Source organism: Haliotis rubra, unplaced genomic scaffold, assembly GCF_003918875.1.
Source record: "Haliotis rubra isolate DU_JTF1 unplaced genomic scaffold, ASM391887v1 Scf53, whole genome shotgun sequence".
Classification (NCBI taxonomy): domain Eukaryota; kingdom Metazoa; phylum Mollusca; class Gastropoda; order Lepetellida; family Haliotidae; genus Haliotis; species Haliotis rubra.
This window is the reverse complement of record NW_025767224.1, coordinates 2,015,037-2,031,667: the sequence shown is the minus strand read 5'-3', so window position 1 is coordinate 2,031,667 and position 16,631 is coordinate 2,015,037. Positions and strand designations below refer to the sequence as shown.

Genomic DNA, 16,631 nt, shown 5'->3' with positions numbered 1-16,631 from the left:
GACTGCACATGAAGAGTGATGAGGGTCAACACATGCCAAGACTCAGACTGCACATGAAGACTGATGAAGGTCAACACATGCCAAGACTCCGACTGTACGTGAAGACTGATGAGGGTCAACACATGCCAAGACTCAGACTGCACATGAAGACTGATGAAGGTCAACACATGCCACGACTCCGACTGTACGTGAAGACTGATGAGGGTCAACACATGCCACGACTCCGACTGTACGTGAAGAGTGATGAGGGTCAACACATGCTACGACTCCGACTGTACGTGAAGACTGATGAGGGTCAACACATGCCACGACTCCGACTGTACGTGAAGAGTGATGAGGGTCAACACATGCTACCACTCCGACTGTACGTGAAGACTGATGAGGGTCAACACATGCCAAGACTCCGACTGTACGTGAAGAGTGATGAAGGTCAACACATGCCACGCCTACCACTGTACGTGAAGAGTGATGAAGGTCAACACATGCCAAGACTCCGACTGTACGTGAAGAGTGATGAAGGTCAACACATGCCAAGACTCCGACTGTACGTGAAGAGTGATGAAGGTCAACACATGCCACGCCTACCACTGTACGTGAAGAGTGATGAAGGTCAACACATGCCAAGACTCCGACTGTACGTGAAGAGTGATGAAGGTCAACACATGCCAAGACTCAGACTGCACATGAAGAGTGATGAAGGTCAACACATGCCACGACTCCGACTGTACGTGAAGAGTGATGAGGGTCAACACATGCCACGACTCCGACTGTGCGTGAAGACTGATGAGGGTCAACACATGCCACGACTCCGACTTCAACACGTGAAGACTGATGAGGGTCAACACATGCCACGACTCCGACTGTACGTGAAGACTGATGAGGGTCAACACATGCCAAGACTCCACTGTGCATGAAGAGTGATGAAGAGTGATGAAGGTCAACACATGCCACGCCTACCACTGTACCACGCCTACCACTGTACGTGAAGAGTGATGAAGGTCAACACATGCCACGACTCCGACTGTACGTGAAGAGTGATGAAGGTCAACACATGCCACGCCTCCCACTGTACGTGAAGAGTGATGAAGGTCAACACATGCCACGCCTACCACTGTACGTGAAGAGTGATGAAGGTCAACACATGCCAAGCCTACCACTGTACGTGAAGAGTGATGAGGGTCAACACATGCCACGCCTACCACTGTACGTGAAGAGTGATGAGGGTCAACACATGCCACGCCTACCACTGTACGTGAAGAGTGATGAGGGTCAACACATGCCACGCCTACCACTGTACGTGAAGAGTGATGAGGGTCAACACATGCCACGACCCGACTGTACTGTGACGTGCTACCACTCGTGATGAGGGTCAAACATGTACGTGAACGTGAAGAGTGATGAAGGTCAACACATGCCACGCCTACCACTGTACGTGAAGAGTGATGAAGGTCAACACATGCCACGCCTACCACTGTACGTGAAGAGTGATGAAGGTCAACACATGCCACGCCTACCACTGTACGTGAAGAGTGATGAAGGTCAACACATGCCACGCCTACCACTGTACGTGAAGAGTGATGAAGGTCAACACATGCCACGACTCCGACTGTACGTGAAGACTGATGAGGGTCAACACATGCCACCCCTACCACTGTACGTGAAGCGTGATGAGGGTCAACACATGCCAAGCATACCACTGTACGTGAAGAGTGATGAGGGTCAACACATGCCACGTCTACGACTATACGTGAAGACTTATGAGGGTCAACATATGCCTCTCCTACCACTATAAGTGAAGCGTGATTACGGTCAACACATGCCACGCCTACCCCTGTACGTGAAGAGTGATGAAGGTCAATACATGCCACGCCTACCACTGTGCGTGAGGTGTGATGAGGGTCAACACATTCCACGACTCTGACTGTACGTGAACAGTGATGAGGGTCAACATATGCCTCTCCTACCACTATAAGTGAAGCGTGATTACGGTCAACACATGCCACCCCTACCACTATTAGTGAAGCGTGATTACGGTCAACACATGTTCAAAGCATGCCACACCTACCACTGTGCCACCCCTACCACTATTAGTGAAGCGTGATTACGGTCAACACATGCCACCCCTACCACTATTAGTGAAGCGTGATTACGGTCAACACATGCCACGCCTACCACTGTACGTGAACAGTGATGAGGGTCAAAACATGCCACGACTCTGACTGTACGTGAAAAGTGATGAAGGTCAACACATGCCACGCCTACCACTGTACGTGAAGAGTGATTAGGGTCAACACATGCCACGCCTACCACTGTACGTGAAGAGTGAGGGTCAACACATGCCACGCCTACCACTGTACGTGAAGAGTGATGAAGGTCAACACATGCCACGCCTACCACTGTACGTGAAGAGTGATGAAGGTCAACACATGCCACGCCTACCACTGTACGTGAAGAGTGATTAGGGTCAACGTCAACGGGAGTACATACAATACAGTACTTGGTGAGAGAGTAGTGTCACCATATGGCACATACTTTACAGTACGTTTTGTTTCTATGTTATCGCATGTCCACAAGTGTATATATGTTAAGTAAAATCAGGGTCAACATTTAGTTACATTTCCGCTACCACACGTGTTTGGTGGTATAAGAATGAATATTCCTGAAAATCTCCTACGATACGTATCCGAGTAAGTAACGGTGAGCCCCAGGTACACGTGGTCCGTTCCACTAAGCTGTCACAAGGCGTAAGGGACCTCAGCTCATCAACGCTAGTGGCGGCCCGATTAATTGAAATAATCGAAGATTGGTCGCAGTGACTAAACGACCAATAATCGAACACAAACAATTCTTTTCACAAGGTTGGTTTTGTGTGTTACATTTCATGAGCACTACAAGCCCATTCCAAAGTCATGATTGAATTTATCTTAAAGAGCCCAAGAACTTTGTGTTCTTAACATACTAGTCATCCTTTAAAGATGTGCAATTTGCAACAACAAAAACACACCAAAGAACTGTATGTTTCTTTCTTTATGTTTTTGTGCAAACAAACACAACCAGGAAAATTTGATAAATGACGCTAACCAATTATTTTCGATGATTGATCGGTTGTAATGAACCAATCATCAATTATGAGATTTTAACCAATTCCCAACACTAATCAACACAGACTGTCATAACGCAGCGATCGTTCTGTGAAACGGGCCCAGGTCTGATAATACAGCAGCGTGGTCTCAGAACAGTATATTTGCTGTTTCACATATATAGTGTCTCCGACTACTGAGCACCCACCACTGGAAACCCATGTTGTGTACTATAGCCACATTCCCATCTTTTAAACTGACATTGGGGCTATGCCAGAATGTCTCAGTTATCTCCCTTCCGTCAATCCAGCGCCATGTCCCGTTGTCCTTGTAACCTCCAAGCCAGTAGTTTTGTTGCTGTACACTGAAATAAACAAAAATGGCAGCGCTGTATGTCGTTTCTCGTAAAGCCCCACGTACAGACAGTTATAACAACTCAAAGATGAAGATGGATACTGATCGGTACGACAGATGCATCGGTCTTTCTTGAATTGTTCGTCATTGTCCGCTCTCGGCACGCACCTGTCAGCTCTATTTTTGCCAAAGAGTTTGAGCATACATTATTATTAACCACAGAAGTCCTGGGTTTGATTCTTAGATGAGTACAATGTGTGAATCCTACTTCTGCTCTCCTTGCTTGAATACTGACTCTTATATTTCGTAATCTGACGATACCTATACATGTATTTTTAACAAGTTTATAAAGTCTCCATTTTTTTACATCAACAGTGTATGCAAGCACCTCGTAGCTTTATAGTCAGTGCCCTGCCAAGCAACGTTAAAAAGGATTGGATAAGAACTCTAATAAGAAGGCCACATACACAGTGGTACTAGTCAAGTCAAGGCTCTATTTCAACACTGAATCCACACCCACACTTTCATCTACCTTTGGACAGTCCTCAGTTGTAATACACAAACAGCTGGAGGTATAACAACAGCGCGGGTTGTTTCCTTTTGTACCTCAGTTTAAATAATGTCAGGGTTTCACGGATGGCACAGTCTCGTCTTAATCGCTCTGTGGAGTTGCGTCCCTTAGGCAGGACCTGTGATCGCTGGTTCTAATCCCGGTCGTAATAGGCATATTACCAGGAGATGACCCATGCAGCCGAGCCCTATGGTGGTGGATCAGTGGTGGTGTCTGACTGCGCGTTGGATCTCATTAAAGTTCCTTGGACACTCCATGGCCAACAATATCAACAGGATAACTGGATCTCGCCGTCGTGCCACATTTTGACAACCATCTATGGGTCTTTATGGATTTGTGGATGACAACACCTGACCTTTACCATTATTATAATCTCACAGGCACTTTTGTTTTCCCTCGATCATAGGATGTCAATCTCAACGGCACTTCGTATTATCAATCTCAACTCCCTGGGGATCATACAACTCTTGCAGCCACTAGGCGCACCGAGTTAATGTGGCTTTCCCATCTTAACGAGGTACCCATTCACTGCTGGGTGGACTGGGACACATAGTCACAGTACATTGTCCAAGTTTACTGCACGTTGTTGTACCCACAACTAGGTGTTGGCACGTATTTATGTGGCCACCATCTGGTCATTTATCAACGGATTCGTGGGTTCTTTTAAGTGCACAGGGTTGTGTACTGTACACTAGGGGTTGTGACAACACTGAAAGAGTCTGCACACAAAGTTGACTCCAAGGCTTTTACACCCGGTCACTGGTGGGCTCGATCCCGGCACCTCAATCTCGCTGGATCACTAGCCTGGCGCCTTCGAAAACTCGCCCACCACGCCCCCTTTACCATTCTCCTGATGCCATCCCCCCTCATTGAAACTGATTGGGGTTGGGGAATGTAGTTGTCAGGATGTTTGATTTCCCGTCCCAACCGTCAGTTTTAAGGAAATATTTCGATTAAACGGATTTAAAAGAGAACTCCATCAAACATTACTCGGACTATCTTATCCGTCAAGTTGGAGCTAGAGATCTTTCTGTTCACAATTTGTAGAAACTGCCGTTGGCACTCCACTAGGAATGGTAGAACATTCCGATGCTTGATTCGGTGCTTAATTGCCGGGGTACCCGATTGTCGGTATGAGGAGGAGACTGGTGCTATCCCTACAGGATTGGTTACATTGGTTGGTTGGTGGCGTAGTCATGGTGACCACACTTCCGGCATCGTTGGTATTATTGTATATTCCTCTCAAATAGTAAGTAATCTGTAAAGACAATTTCAACTTCAGTCCAAGTCCAATATGTTAGAGCTACCATTGTACACGCTTCAAAAAACTAGAAAGGCACAGGCTTTTTCAGCAGTTAATTTCTATATATTTTGACAGCAATCGTCTTCAATCGTTGAATATGTTTGAATCCCATGAATCATGTTGTTGTGGTTGTTGTGTATTACGCGCAAACGCATCCCAAAATGTGTTTGTAAACGTTTGTCATAAATAATGAAAGCGATACATGAAAAGTACCTGAAGTTTTCCACGTAATGCCCGTGCAATGTGTCGGAAGCGTGAGTGGAGACATCGACTATAAGAGGCCTAACCAATTTCATCATTTCAGTGCGAAATTAACGAAGAAGTAAAATGTTGACATTGAATGCTACTGACGGAAATATCGCCATTGGACGTTTGGAAGAAGGGGAGTCCCAGTCTGCCGTTGCAAGACACTTCAACGTCCACCACAGCACCATATTTCGATTATGACATCGATATACCTGCTTCAATTCTACCCAAGAACGTCCCATAAGTGACCACTCCTGCTCAGGACCGATTCAGGCACCTGCCCTGCAAAGGACACTGCAGGACATGTGCCTGGTCTTTAAAGAATTTCCGACCAAACCATCAGAAATCGTCTGAGAGAAGTGGGAATTCGAGCATTTCCACCAGAAGTTGGACCTGTCCTGACACGACTACACCGACAACGACGTGTCCAATGGTGGAACAGGCTAGAGGCATGGGACCTGGGGAACTGGCGACGCGTTTGGTTCAGCGATGAATCGCGTTTCCTCCTACAACGACGGGATCGGTGACAACGCGTCTATCGACGTTGACACGAACGTTTTGCGCCGATCAGGTGGACAGATTTTGACCTCCTCCCACTGTTTAACCGCCAGAGGAAGCAGTTTCAACACGACAACGCTCGACCCCACACAACTCGTGTAACAGGTTCCTATCTCGCCAATGCAAACGTCAGTGTCCTTCCCTGGCCTTCCAAATCGCCTGATCTGAACCCGATCGAACATCTATGGACGTCCTCAGGCACTTGCAGAACTTGCAAATCCGTTTCAGGAGCAATGGCAAAGAATTCGTCAAACAAAAATCCGACGACTTATCCAATAACTCGAGCAGTGACGGCTGCATTGGATGTTGTCACCAGGTACCGACCTGAACGCCCCCTTGTGTCCACACATGTGCAGTGAGTGATCAGAATTAATGCTGACAATGGGAACAATACATATGTCCATCCGTCTGTCGAATTTCCTTCATCTATGTTCAAGCTTAATCGACTTATGTACACTTAAATACGTTCAGTACATTTTCTTATTTGGGCCTGTGGGTTTCTTGTTTTTTGAAGAGTTTAATATGCGGAATATATTTTTCAAAGTATATACAACTTTATCTGGTGTTTTCCTACTGTTATCAATGATTAATGCCCATATGTATTACAGCGATCTTAAACTAAACTACACCTAATGAAGCAATCCACACCTAAAGTGCATAAACTGCCAATATAACTCATAATTGATTAATTATTCTTCAAAAGCAAACGCCACAAATCATTTCTCCAAGTTTCACGAAAAGATAGTGAATGCTGTTTGAGTTCTGATTTGGGAAAGAAACAAGGGCCAGACATAGATAAAGACAGATATAAACAACTGTGTTGTAGAAACAGTGGAAGGGAATTATAGTTTGAACACGTAACCCTGGATCTGTGTGAACACAGATATTATCATTTCTCTCAGTATGAACTAGAGTTACCTTTCAACGTGCGCTCGAATGTATATGATTAGGGAAGAAAACAAATGTAGAAGCGTGTCAGTGATAAAAGGCCACTACAAAGACTACAGGTAGGGGCACTACAGTTTATCACAGCCTCTACGTACACACTTATTAGCAAGTTATTTTGTACACAACATTTGGGTACCTTTGGTACACATGCTTTGTCTCACTAGTTCTGCTTGCTTCTCAGCCGTGTCAATGATCAGAAGCGACGAATTTCTTTCGTTGCACCTCTGTACACATTTCGTCCAGTAATCGGCTCTCCGGTAATGTCGGAAGCACAATTTTGCCACTCTGTTATAGACGTAATTCTTGGGACATTTGTCTGAAATATAATATCACCAATTTTACTTCATATTTGAAGTGATTGAGGTAAATGTGAAGTACAAAGTTAAGATATTATTCCCTTTCAGATCATTAGGAAAATGTGTAATACAACCTTTACCCTGGAGGGCTTCAGGGTCGTTCATTTCAATACATGACTGACATTACGTAACGGTTTGTTTTACTGCAATAATTATTACAATCGAGCATATTACATAAGTTTCAAATTTGTGTTGTATTCCCTGTAATAAAATTAATTTTGTAAGTCATATTTGTCGTCGAACAATATTTGCCATATAATGCAATATATGATACTCCATACTTGTGATCGTGGCTTTCACCAAGATGGTAAACGAGACCAACATCACTTCCACATCCAACTGAGACGCTGTGACTGAAATATTGCTCCAGGCAACATCGAAACGAGCACACTCAATGCACTGAACCTTTGACGTTCCGGCGGACGATCGACACGAACGTTTTGTGCAGGATACTAATTATAGTTAAGAGTGAAATTGTAAATTTAGTTAGTCATAGAAATATACCTGAACTGTAATGCTTCATGTAAGGTTGAACTCACCTGTAAACAGCGTACGGTACCTCCGCCCTTGTTGTGATTCTCCTCTATTCATATTAGGTTCATCTCACCTGTAAACGGCTTGAAGTACCTCCACCCTTGTTTTGATTTACCTCAGAGTATATTCATATTAGCTTCAACTCACCTGTAAACAGCTTGAAGTACCTCCATCCCTCTTGTGATACACCCATATTCATGTTGTAGAAGTGTACGGAGTGGAGGAGACATCTGCCGGTGAGGATGTTGTAGGCGATGGCGACACAGCGAACGTCTTTGTGACAGAAGGAGGCACAGGCTCCCATGTGGGGAAGTCCAGTGAGATCTGTGACGACATAGCGTTCATCAAGCCTATTGTCAAAGCTAACGCTTCGAACCATTTTGACTGTTACACCTTGGACACTGAACACTAAACAAGAACACAACACTGCTACAAGAAGACACATCCTGATCCTGTCTAACATTGAAAGCTTCGTCTGTTCAGTACAAAACAATCCCTTCTTAACTAACTGTGATATCGACTACACCAGCATTGGTTATGGTTACAATCAACAATTGCAGTTAATATTGATTTTACACATGTTTCATGACAAATGAGTTCACGGTCTATGACCAGACAAATCTCCTATTAGTTTGAATACTAAACTAATAAATCCCAGCTTGGTATTGATGCGGTGAACTCAATTACTGCTTACTTGTATTGTTCGCACGAAAGAGATGACGAGTGACTCAGTGCTGTTGTCTGTTGGTGAAGGTGTTTGGTTTGTTGCTTGGTTTGTTGTTTAAACGCCACACCCAACAATATCCCACCTCTGTGAATAATCGAGTCAGGACTACACAATCCAGTGATCATTATGAGCATCGATTGGGATTGGGATACAATGACATGTGTCAACCATGTCAGCGAGCCTGACCACCCGATCCCGTTAGTTACCTCTTACGATTCTAACCCGGATCTTCACAGGTCCCGTTGATGAAGAACAGCAATAACCACAAACGGAAGCCAAGCCAAGAACTCATCGGAGCTCCCCTCTCCTGGGCGTACGTGTCTTGTGATAGTACAATTACTATTGTCATTATATCAACAGAACATGGTACTGTGACCATGCTAAAAGCCATTCTTGTATCAAGCAAATAGAAATATATGTGCACACTAAATTGTTGTTTTTTACAAAGTTATGTGTGCTTTTGTTTAACGACTGAATACAGATCTAGTAGTCAAATACAATCTAATGAAACTTATTACCCGTTATGCACCATGTACGACTACAGAGAGATCAGGGACTCTGTGACCCCTTATTATAATAATAATAATAATAATAATAATAATAATGTCTATTTATATTGCGCTCGGTTCCATCCACAGAGGTGCATGCTCAAGGCGCTACAATAGTCACAGATGAGAAGTTCACGGGAGGAGATAGTTCGTGGGGATAGAACTTTCTAAAGAGAAAGGTTTTTAGGTTGGTTTTGAATGTTTCAAGGGTGGGGGATTCTTTAATGTTCTGAGGTAGTGGGTTCCATAACTGAGGTGCTGCTACTTGAAACGATCTGTTGCCGTAGGATTTTAGTCTTGCGTTTGGTACTGCAAGTAGGCATTGGTTTTCAGAGCTTAGACGTCGTGAAGGCGGGTATGGTGAGATCAGTTCTGATAGATAGCTCGGTGCTGTACCATTCAAACAGTGGTAGGCAAAACACAAGATCTTGAAGTGGATCCGGGCTTCTATTGATAGCCAGTGTAGGGACATCAATACCGGTGTTATGTGGCATCTCTTTGGTGCACGACTCACAATACGAGCTGCCCTATTTTGTACCTTCTGGAGTTTGTTCAGCAGATCCTTACTCAAAACATACAACAGACTGTTGCTGTAGTCAATGCGGGACATCACAAGTTGTTGGACTAGTGTCTTTGTTACGTCTTTGGTAATAAGATGGCGGATATTACCAATACTTCTTAGATGGAAGTAGCAGGTCTGGCACACTTGATTAACTTGGGCTTCCATTGACAAGGGAGAATCAAAGATGACACCCAGGTTCTTTGCTTTGTCGGCGAATGGGTATGAATGAGTCTCCCACAGCCACTGACGTGATATTCAACTGTTTGATGCGCTGTCTGGGTCCACCGAGTAAGGCCTCAGTTTTTCCATCATTCAGTTTTAATCTGTTTGACGCCATCCATGTTTTTATTGATTTAGTGCAATCAGTAGTTCTTGCAAGTGCACCGACTGCTCGCTTGCTTTGAAACCTTGATATAGCTGGGTGTCGTCAGCATATGCATGGTGGTTCAGCCCATACTGTCTGAGGCTGGAGCTGAGACTACTTCTGTACAGCACAAACAGGACTGGACCTAGCACAGATCCTTGGGAACCCCACAGGGTAGCGCGATACTTTCAGATTTAGTAACACCAAGCATAACTGACTGGCGTCTGTTGCTCAAATTAACTGATGTGCAAAAGAAAGTACACAGGTTGTGTTTCTTCCAATAAGATAAATATAACAAAACCTTTTGATGAAATGGAAAATGTATGTTGAAGCACACTGCAATACACGTGTTTTATCAGCAAAATGACATTGTAACAATAAACAGCGATGTAGTGATGACCACTGCAGACGGTTCCTACGATGCTGGAAGGTCAAGGCCATTCCACGCAACGGTCAGTAGGCCCATACATGCCAGCAGGACGAAGTCGTCTTGCCACTGTGAATCGGCTTACGCGATGACCCAATGATGTGGCTGCTGATGACGTCACCGTCAACATCCAGTTTCGTAGGTGAATAACCCACAGATAGCGATCCTCTTGGGGTGTTGTGACTCTGGAACGTCCACTTCTGGGTCGATCACATGTCTGGCCTGTCGTACTGAAACGGTTAAACAGCCGAATTATGGTTTGTCTTGTTCAACCCAATGTCCTTGCAATATCGCTGTTGAAAGCACCCATTTGTGTCATTCCTTTGGCCCGTTCTCGTTGCGCCGACGTCAATCTTGGCATTTCCTCGTGAGATTTCTGTCTAGTGATTGTTCAGTCTTCACGACAAACAGGTTTTATACTCTCTGTCAGAAAAGTGCATGGGACAATAATCACAATTTTGCAAAAATTCGTGCAAAACACGTACAAATGTTTTTGGTTGCTTTTTGGCAAATGAAACATGATGGTTGCGTTCTATACAATCAATGTTTTTCAATAATTTTATTAGTTAGAACGCATATTTGGGATTGCAACAACAATTACACCTGTGTACTTTCTTTTGCTCGTCAGTTTATGAGCGTATCCATAAAGGTGGTATTCCTGATATACCCACTTCCTGTCGTAGTCGTACTGTAAGTATACCGTGGTCAACAGTATCAAAGGCTGCCGACAGATAGAGCAGGATAAGAGATCCAATGGAACCTTGTCCACATAGCTCCGCAGATCATTCGTAACCCTGAGTAGAGCACTCTCTGTGCTATGGTTCGGACGATATGCGGACTGGAACTTGTTCACCAGGTTGTTCTCATAAAGGTGCTTTGCCAGGTGAAGGTCAAAAGCACTCTCCAGAATTTTGGACATGAAGGTGAGGTTTGAGACTGGCCGGTAGTTTGCAAGGCATTGCACATCTAAAGTCTTCTTTTTATTGTGTGGTCTTATCAGTGTCAGTTTATATATATTTGGGAATGTATCAGTGGCTAGACTGATATTCACGATCCTTGTGATCACAGGCAGAAGTACATCTAAATACTTCATAAGTAATTTTGTAGGAATAGGGTCCAGCGCACATGTAGTGGGTTTTGATTTTCCAATATACCTTGACAATGTCTTCCACAGTGACCGGTTGAAGTGTAAATCTGAGATCTCCAGGCAATGTAGAATCTGTTGTGTCGCTAGTTTCACTATCCACATTATCGAATTCCTCTTTGATTTTGTTTATCTTGTCCGTAAAATAGACACAAAAGTTGTGTGCTGTTGCTGTTGGCTGATTAGGCTACTCCTGCTCTCGACCTTATAATCCGGACATCCCGCTTCCAAGCTGCGCGAACCTATTCACTGCGCATGCGCTATGACCGCAGCCGAGCACAGCGCAGACAGCTGTTGTTCCACTTTTCACCCCAAGCTGGGGTGAATTTTGTGAATCGTTTGAACTCCGATTTCGCGGGGTTTTTTCATCGCGTTATTTTTCAACTTTATAAGATGAATTTGCATTTTTGATGATTTGTATCTGTAAGTCCATACCGAAAAGTATCAGAATCTGCACAGTTGTGTTGCATGTGACCTTTAAATCAATGCACTAGGAGCTAATAATGTTGCTAGTCACTTAGAATACAAATATATTTAATGATATACCCGATAAACGTGGTTGAAAACACACTGTTTATCGATAGATATGAAACATTTATAGGTTTGCTTCAGTTTTATTGAAATGATTCACGGGCTGTTTGCACCTCCATCAGCTGGCAGTGTAGATGTGAACTATATACACGAGACATGTGAGTCAATGTAGATGAGAACTATACGCACGAGACATGTGAGTCAATGTAGATGTAAACTATATACACGAAACATGTGTAATGTATATGAGTCAATGTAGATGATGTACACTATATACACGATACATGTGAGTCAATGTAGATGTGAACTATATACACGAGACATGTGAGTCAATGTAGATGTAAATATACACGAGACATGTAGATGTGTCAACACGAGAGTCAATGTAGATGTGAACTATATACACGAGACATGTGAGTCAATGTAGATGTGAACTATATACACGAGACATGTCAATGTAGAGAACTATATACACGAGATATGAGTCAATGTAGATGTGAACTATATACACGAGACATGTAGTCAACTATGAATATACACGAGACATGTGAGTCAATGTAGATGTAAACTATATACACGAGACATGTGAGTCAATGTAGTTCTGTGCAGCGTGAGATGTGAACTATATACACATGTGAGTCAATGTAGATGTAAACTACATACACGAGCTATGTGAGTCAATGTAGATGTAAACTATATATACGAGACATGTGAGTCAATGTAGATGTAAACTATATACACGAGACATGTGAGTCCATGTAGATGTAAACTATATACACGAGACATGTGAGTCAATGTAGATGTAAACTATATACACGAGACATGTGAGTCAGTTTAGATGTAAACTATATACACGAGATATGTGAGTCAATGCGCAGGCATGCTATATACAAGTGAATGTTTTCCCGAATGTTACTTATGGGACAAGGTGTTTGCCAGGTATGTCCAGGAAGGTCAATGTGCACCTTAATTTCAGTGAATACGGAAGAACAACATCCCAACTATCTTAACTTTCCCATAGAAGTGGCTGTTTGTGGTCCTGTGCGTTGAAGTTGGATGGGTGACCGTGTTTGGCAGCTTGTTCACCTAATGACTGAATTTCTAGTGAATTCCACTATATATGTTATATTTGACTCCTAAGAGTTTCTAGGACTTCAGTCCTGGCCCACAGGGAAGCACATGCGATACATGTGGTCTCGCCTAAGGCAAGTGAGTTTTTTTTCAACATTGCCTCTGTTCACCCATCAGAAAATGGTACCCGATGTGATTATAACCTTCTAGCGATACAGGTAGCTTGGGTTATGCTGGATAAAAATGAACTGTCAACTTTGTGACGCGTCGTTGAATAGCTTCGAGTTGGATACCAGGCACCATAGAAATCCATTGTAAATAAAAAAATAAATATCTTATTATGTTGTTGTCCCAAGCGTGAACATGTTGTTCAACACATCAGTATGAGGCGTCAATCTTTGCTGTACACTTAGAATGTTCTGCAACACATGTTCAGACACTAAAATATTCCTAGCATTACTCATCATCTAAAAAGTCTTAACATCAACGGCCCGTGAAGATCCTGCATAGAACTGGTCTTGCCACGCTTGTCACCCACATCAATTACTGCATGTTTCCAGGGTTGTTTGTGCAGATCAATGATACGATGGTGCAATTCGAATGCTCTTGGTATGGTCCAATGTTCGTATGTTTATCAGTAAAACATTCTTGCCGCAGTATTTTGGACCAGGGCCAGCTTAGTAACGAGAAAGTTTGCAACAAGGAAGGTAGCTTATTTAGCTTTCAGGAACATAACAACACTATCAAAACGGGGACCACAAGGGTTTATTTCATATGGACATGGAAAGGGTTTTGTCGCTTCTATTCTTTTCACACCTACTATCAGTTTAGGGATTGAGTCAGTCAAAGATTTTCCTGTCTGCCGCGTTGACACATGAACCACTTTTTACCCGATACGGCAATAAATGGACCTTGTGTCGGTGTCATGTGATCATTCCCACGGTCAGTGGTATGTAAGTTTGAGTATGAAACACGTGCCAGGCCAAAACAGTGCGACTGAATGGGGATTCTTTGTCCGAACTGTTGTTCCTTTATGGCTGAATCTTGTCCTTTAGTGCTGTTCTTTCATGAAGACAATATTTTGCATCAGAGTACCCCTACTCGTTCGTGAAGACTACACCTTGCATCACAGTACCCCTAATGTTTTGTGAAGACAATACCTTGTTCATAGTACCCTAATGTTTCGTGAAGACAATACCTTGTTCATAGTACCCTAATGTTTCGTGAAGACAACACCTTGTTCATAGTACGCCTAATGTTTCGTGAAGACAATACCTTGTTCATAGTACCCCTAATGTTTCGTGAAGACAATGCGTTGTTCATAGTACCCCTAATGTTTCGTGAAGACAATATCTTGTTCATAGTACCCTAATGTTTCGTGAAGACAATATCTTGTTCATAGTACCCTAATGTTTCGTGAAGACAATGCGTTGTTCATAGTACCCTAATGTTTCGTGAAGACAATACCTTGTTCATAGTACCCTAATGTTTCATGAAGACAATATCTTGTTCATAGTACCCTAATGTTTCGTGAAGACAATGCGTTGTTCATAGTACCCTAATGTTTCGTGAAGACAATACCTTGTTCATAGTACCCTAATGTTTCATGAAGACAATATCTTGTTCATAGTACCCTAATGTTTCGTGAAGACAATATCTTGTTCATAGTACCTAATGTTTCTAATGTCATTCGAAGACAATGCCTTGTTCAAGACAATGTTTCGTTGTTCATAGTACCCTAATGTTTCGTGAAGACAATATCCTTGTTCATAGTACCCTAATGTTTCGTGAAGACAATGCGTTGTTCATAGTACCCCTTGTTTCGTCAATGTTCATAGTACCCAATATCTTGTTCATAGTAACCCTAATGTTTCGTGAAGACAATATCTTGTTCATAGTACCCTAATGTTTCGTGAAGACAATATCTTGTTCATAGTACCCCTAATGTTTCGTGAAGACAATACCTTGTTCATAGTACCCTAATGTTTCGTGAAGACAATAGTACCCTTGTTCATGCGTTGTTCATAGTACCCTAATGTTTCTGAAGACAATACCTTGTTCATAGTACCCCTAATGTTTCGTGAAGACAATATCTTGTTCATAGTACCCTAATGTTTCGTGAAGACAATGCGTTGTTCATAGTACCCTAATGTTTCGTGAAGACAATACCTTGTTCATAGTACCCCTAATGTTTCGTGAAGACAATACCTTGTTCATAGTACCCCTAATGTTTCGTGAAGACAATGCGTTGTTCATAGTAACCTAATATTTCGTGAAGATAATGCGTTGTTCATAGTACCCTAATGTTTCGTGAAGGCAATATTTTGCATCACAGTACGCCTACTCGTTCGTGAAGACAATGCGTTGTTCATAGTACCCTAATGTTTCGTGAAGACAATTTTTTGCATCACAGTACCCCTACTCGTTCGTGAAGACAATGCGTTGTTCATAGTACCCTAATGTTTCGGGAAGACAATGCGTTGTTCATAGTCCCCTAATGTTTCGGGAAGACACCTTGTTCGTAGTATCCCTATCGTTTTGTGAAGACCTTGTTCAAGCAGCCTTCATGTCCTTGTCATGTGTATGGGACATCAAGAAACTAAACGGAATTACATACATCCTTACCTCTCCTCTCACGTATCACAGATGAGTATGTCAAGTTTTCAATTTTGTTGAGAATAACGCATCGCATCATCTTGTTGAAACCTTTTTGAAAACATGTGACACTTTGAAGTAACTCCAGCAAGACATAATATGCTGATTCCAGCAATTTGGTGATTTTGCATCACGACAAGTAACAACTCTAAACTTCATGTACATAACAACTTTCTGGAACATCCTGCATATAGAAACCTGGCGCACTATCCTGAGCGTAAGAACTTGACGTGGCATCCTGACAGTAGCAACTGTATGTAACATCCTTAACTTAACACAAGGACCCAACCTCCCGAGTAACATCCCGAATGTAATAAATTTACCTTGGATCCTCACTGGAACAACTTGACCTAGCATTCTGGGACTAAGGACTTAACGTAATATACTCATGCCAATAATGGTTGTCACCATCCTTCCCCCAACCCCAACCCCCACCACACACACCTCACCACCCCATCCCAAATACCCTCTCCAATTAAAGAAATTGAAGGGGGTGACAACCATTATTGGCATGAATATATATTGAACGTGAAAGCATTACCTACTGCCCTGAATGTAACTCGTTCACGTAACATCCTGAATGTAACAACCTGATGTAACACCCAGAACGTTACAACTTGACATTACACGCTGAACGGAACAACTTGACATT

The 16,631-nt window shown here is 42.9% G+C and overlaps 2 protein-coding genes across 2 annotated transcripts; one reads left to right on the top strand and one right to left on the bottom strand.

Annotated features, from left to right (window-relative positions):
• Positions 1-974: 974 nt before the first annotated feature.
• Positions 975-1,792, top strand: LOC124253028 (carboxypeptidase Y-like). The gene is made up of 2 exons (XM_046686744.1): positions 975-1,313; positions 1,404-1,792. Exons 1-2 carry the CDS (start codon positions 1,007-1,009, stop codon positions 1,790-1,792), a joined length of 696 nt encoding a protein of 231 aa, XP_046542700.1. The 5' UTR covers positions 975-1,006.
• A 1,292-nt stretch (positions 1,793-3,084) lies between these two features.
• LOC124252975 lies at positions 3,085-8,466 on the bottom strand. Its single transcript, XM_046686685.1, has 3 exons — positions 8,098-8,466; positions 7,197-7,376; positions 3,085-3,444 (listed from the first exon to the last, which is right to left on the bottom strand). Exons 1-3 carry the CDS (start codon positions 8,411-8,413, stop codon positions 3,368-3,370), a joined length of 573 nt encoding a protein of 190 aa, XP_046542641.1. The 5' UTR covers positions 8,414-8,466; the 3' UTR covers positions 3,085-3,367.
• Positions 8,467-16,631: the final 8,165 nt, after the last annotated feature.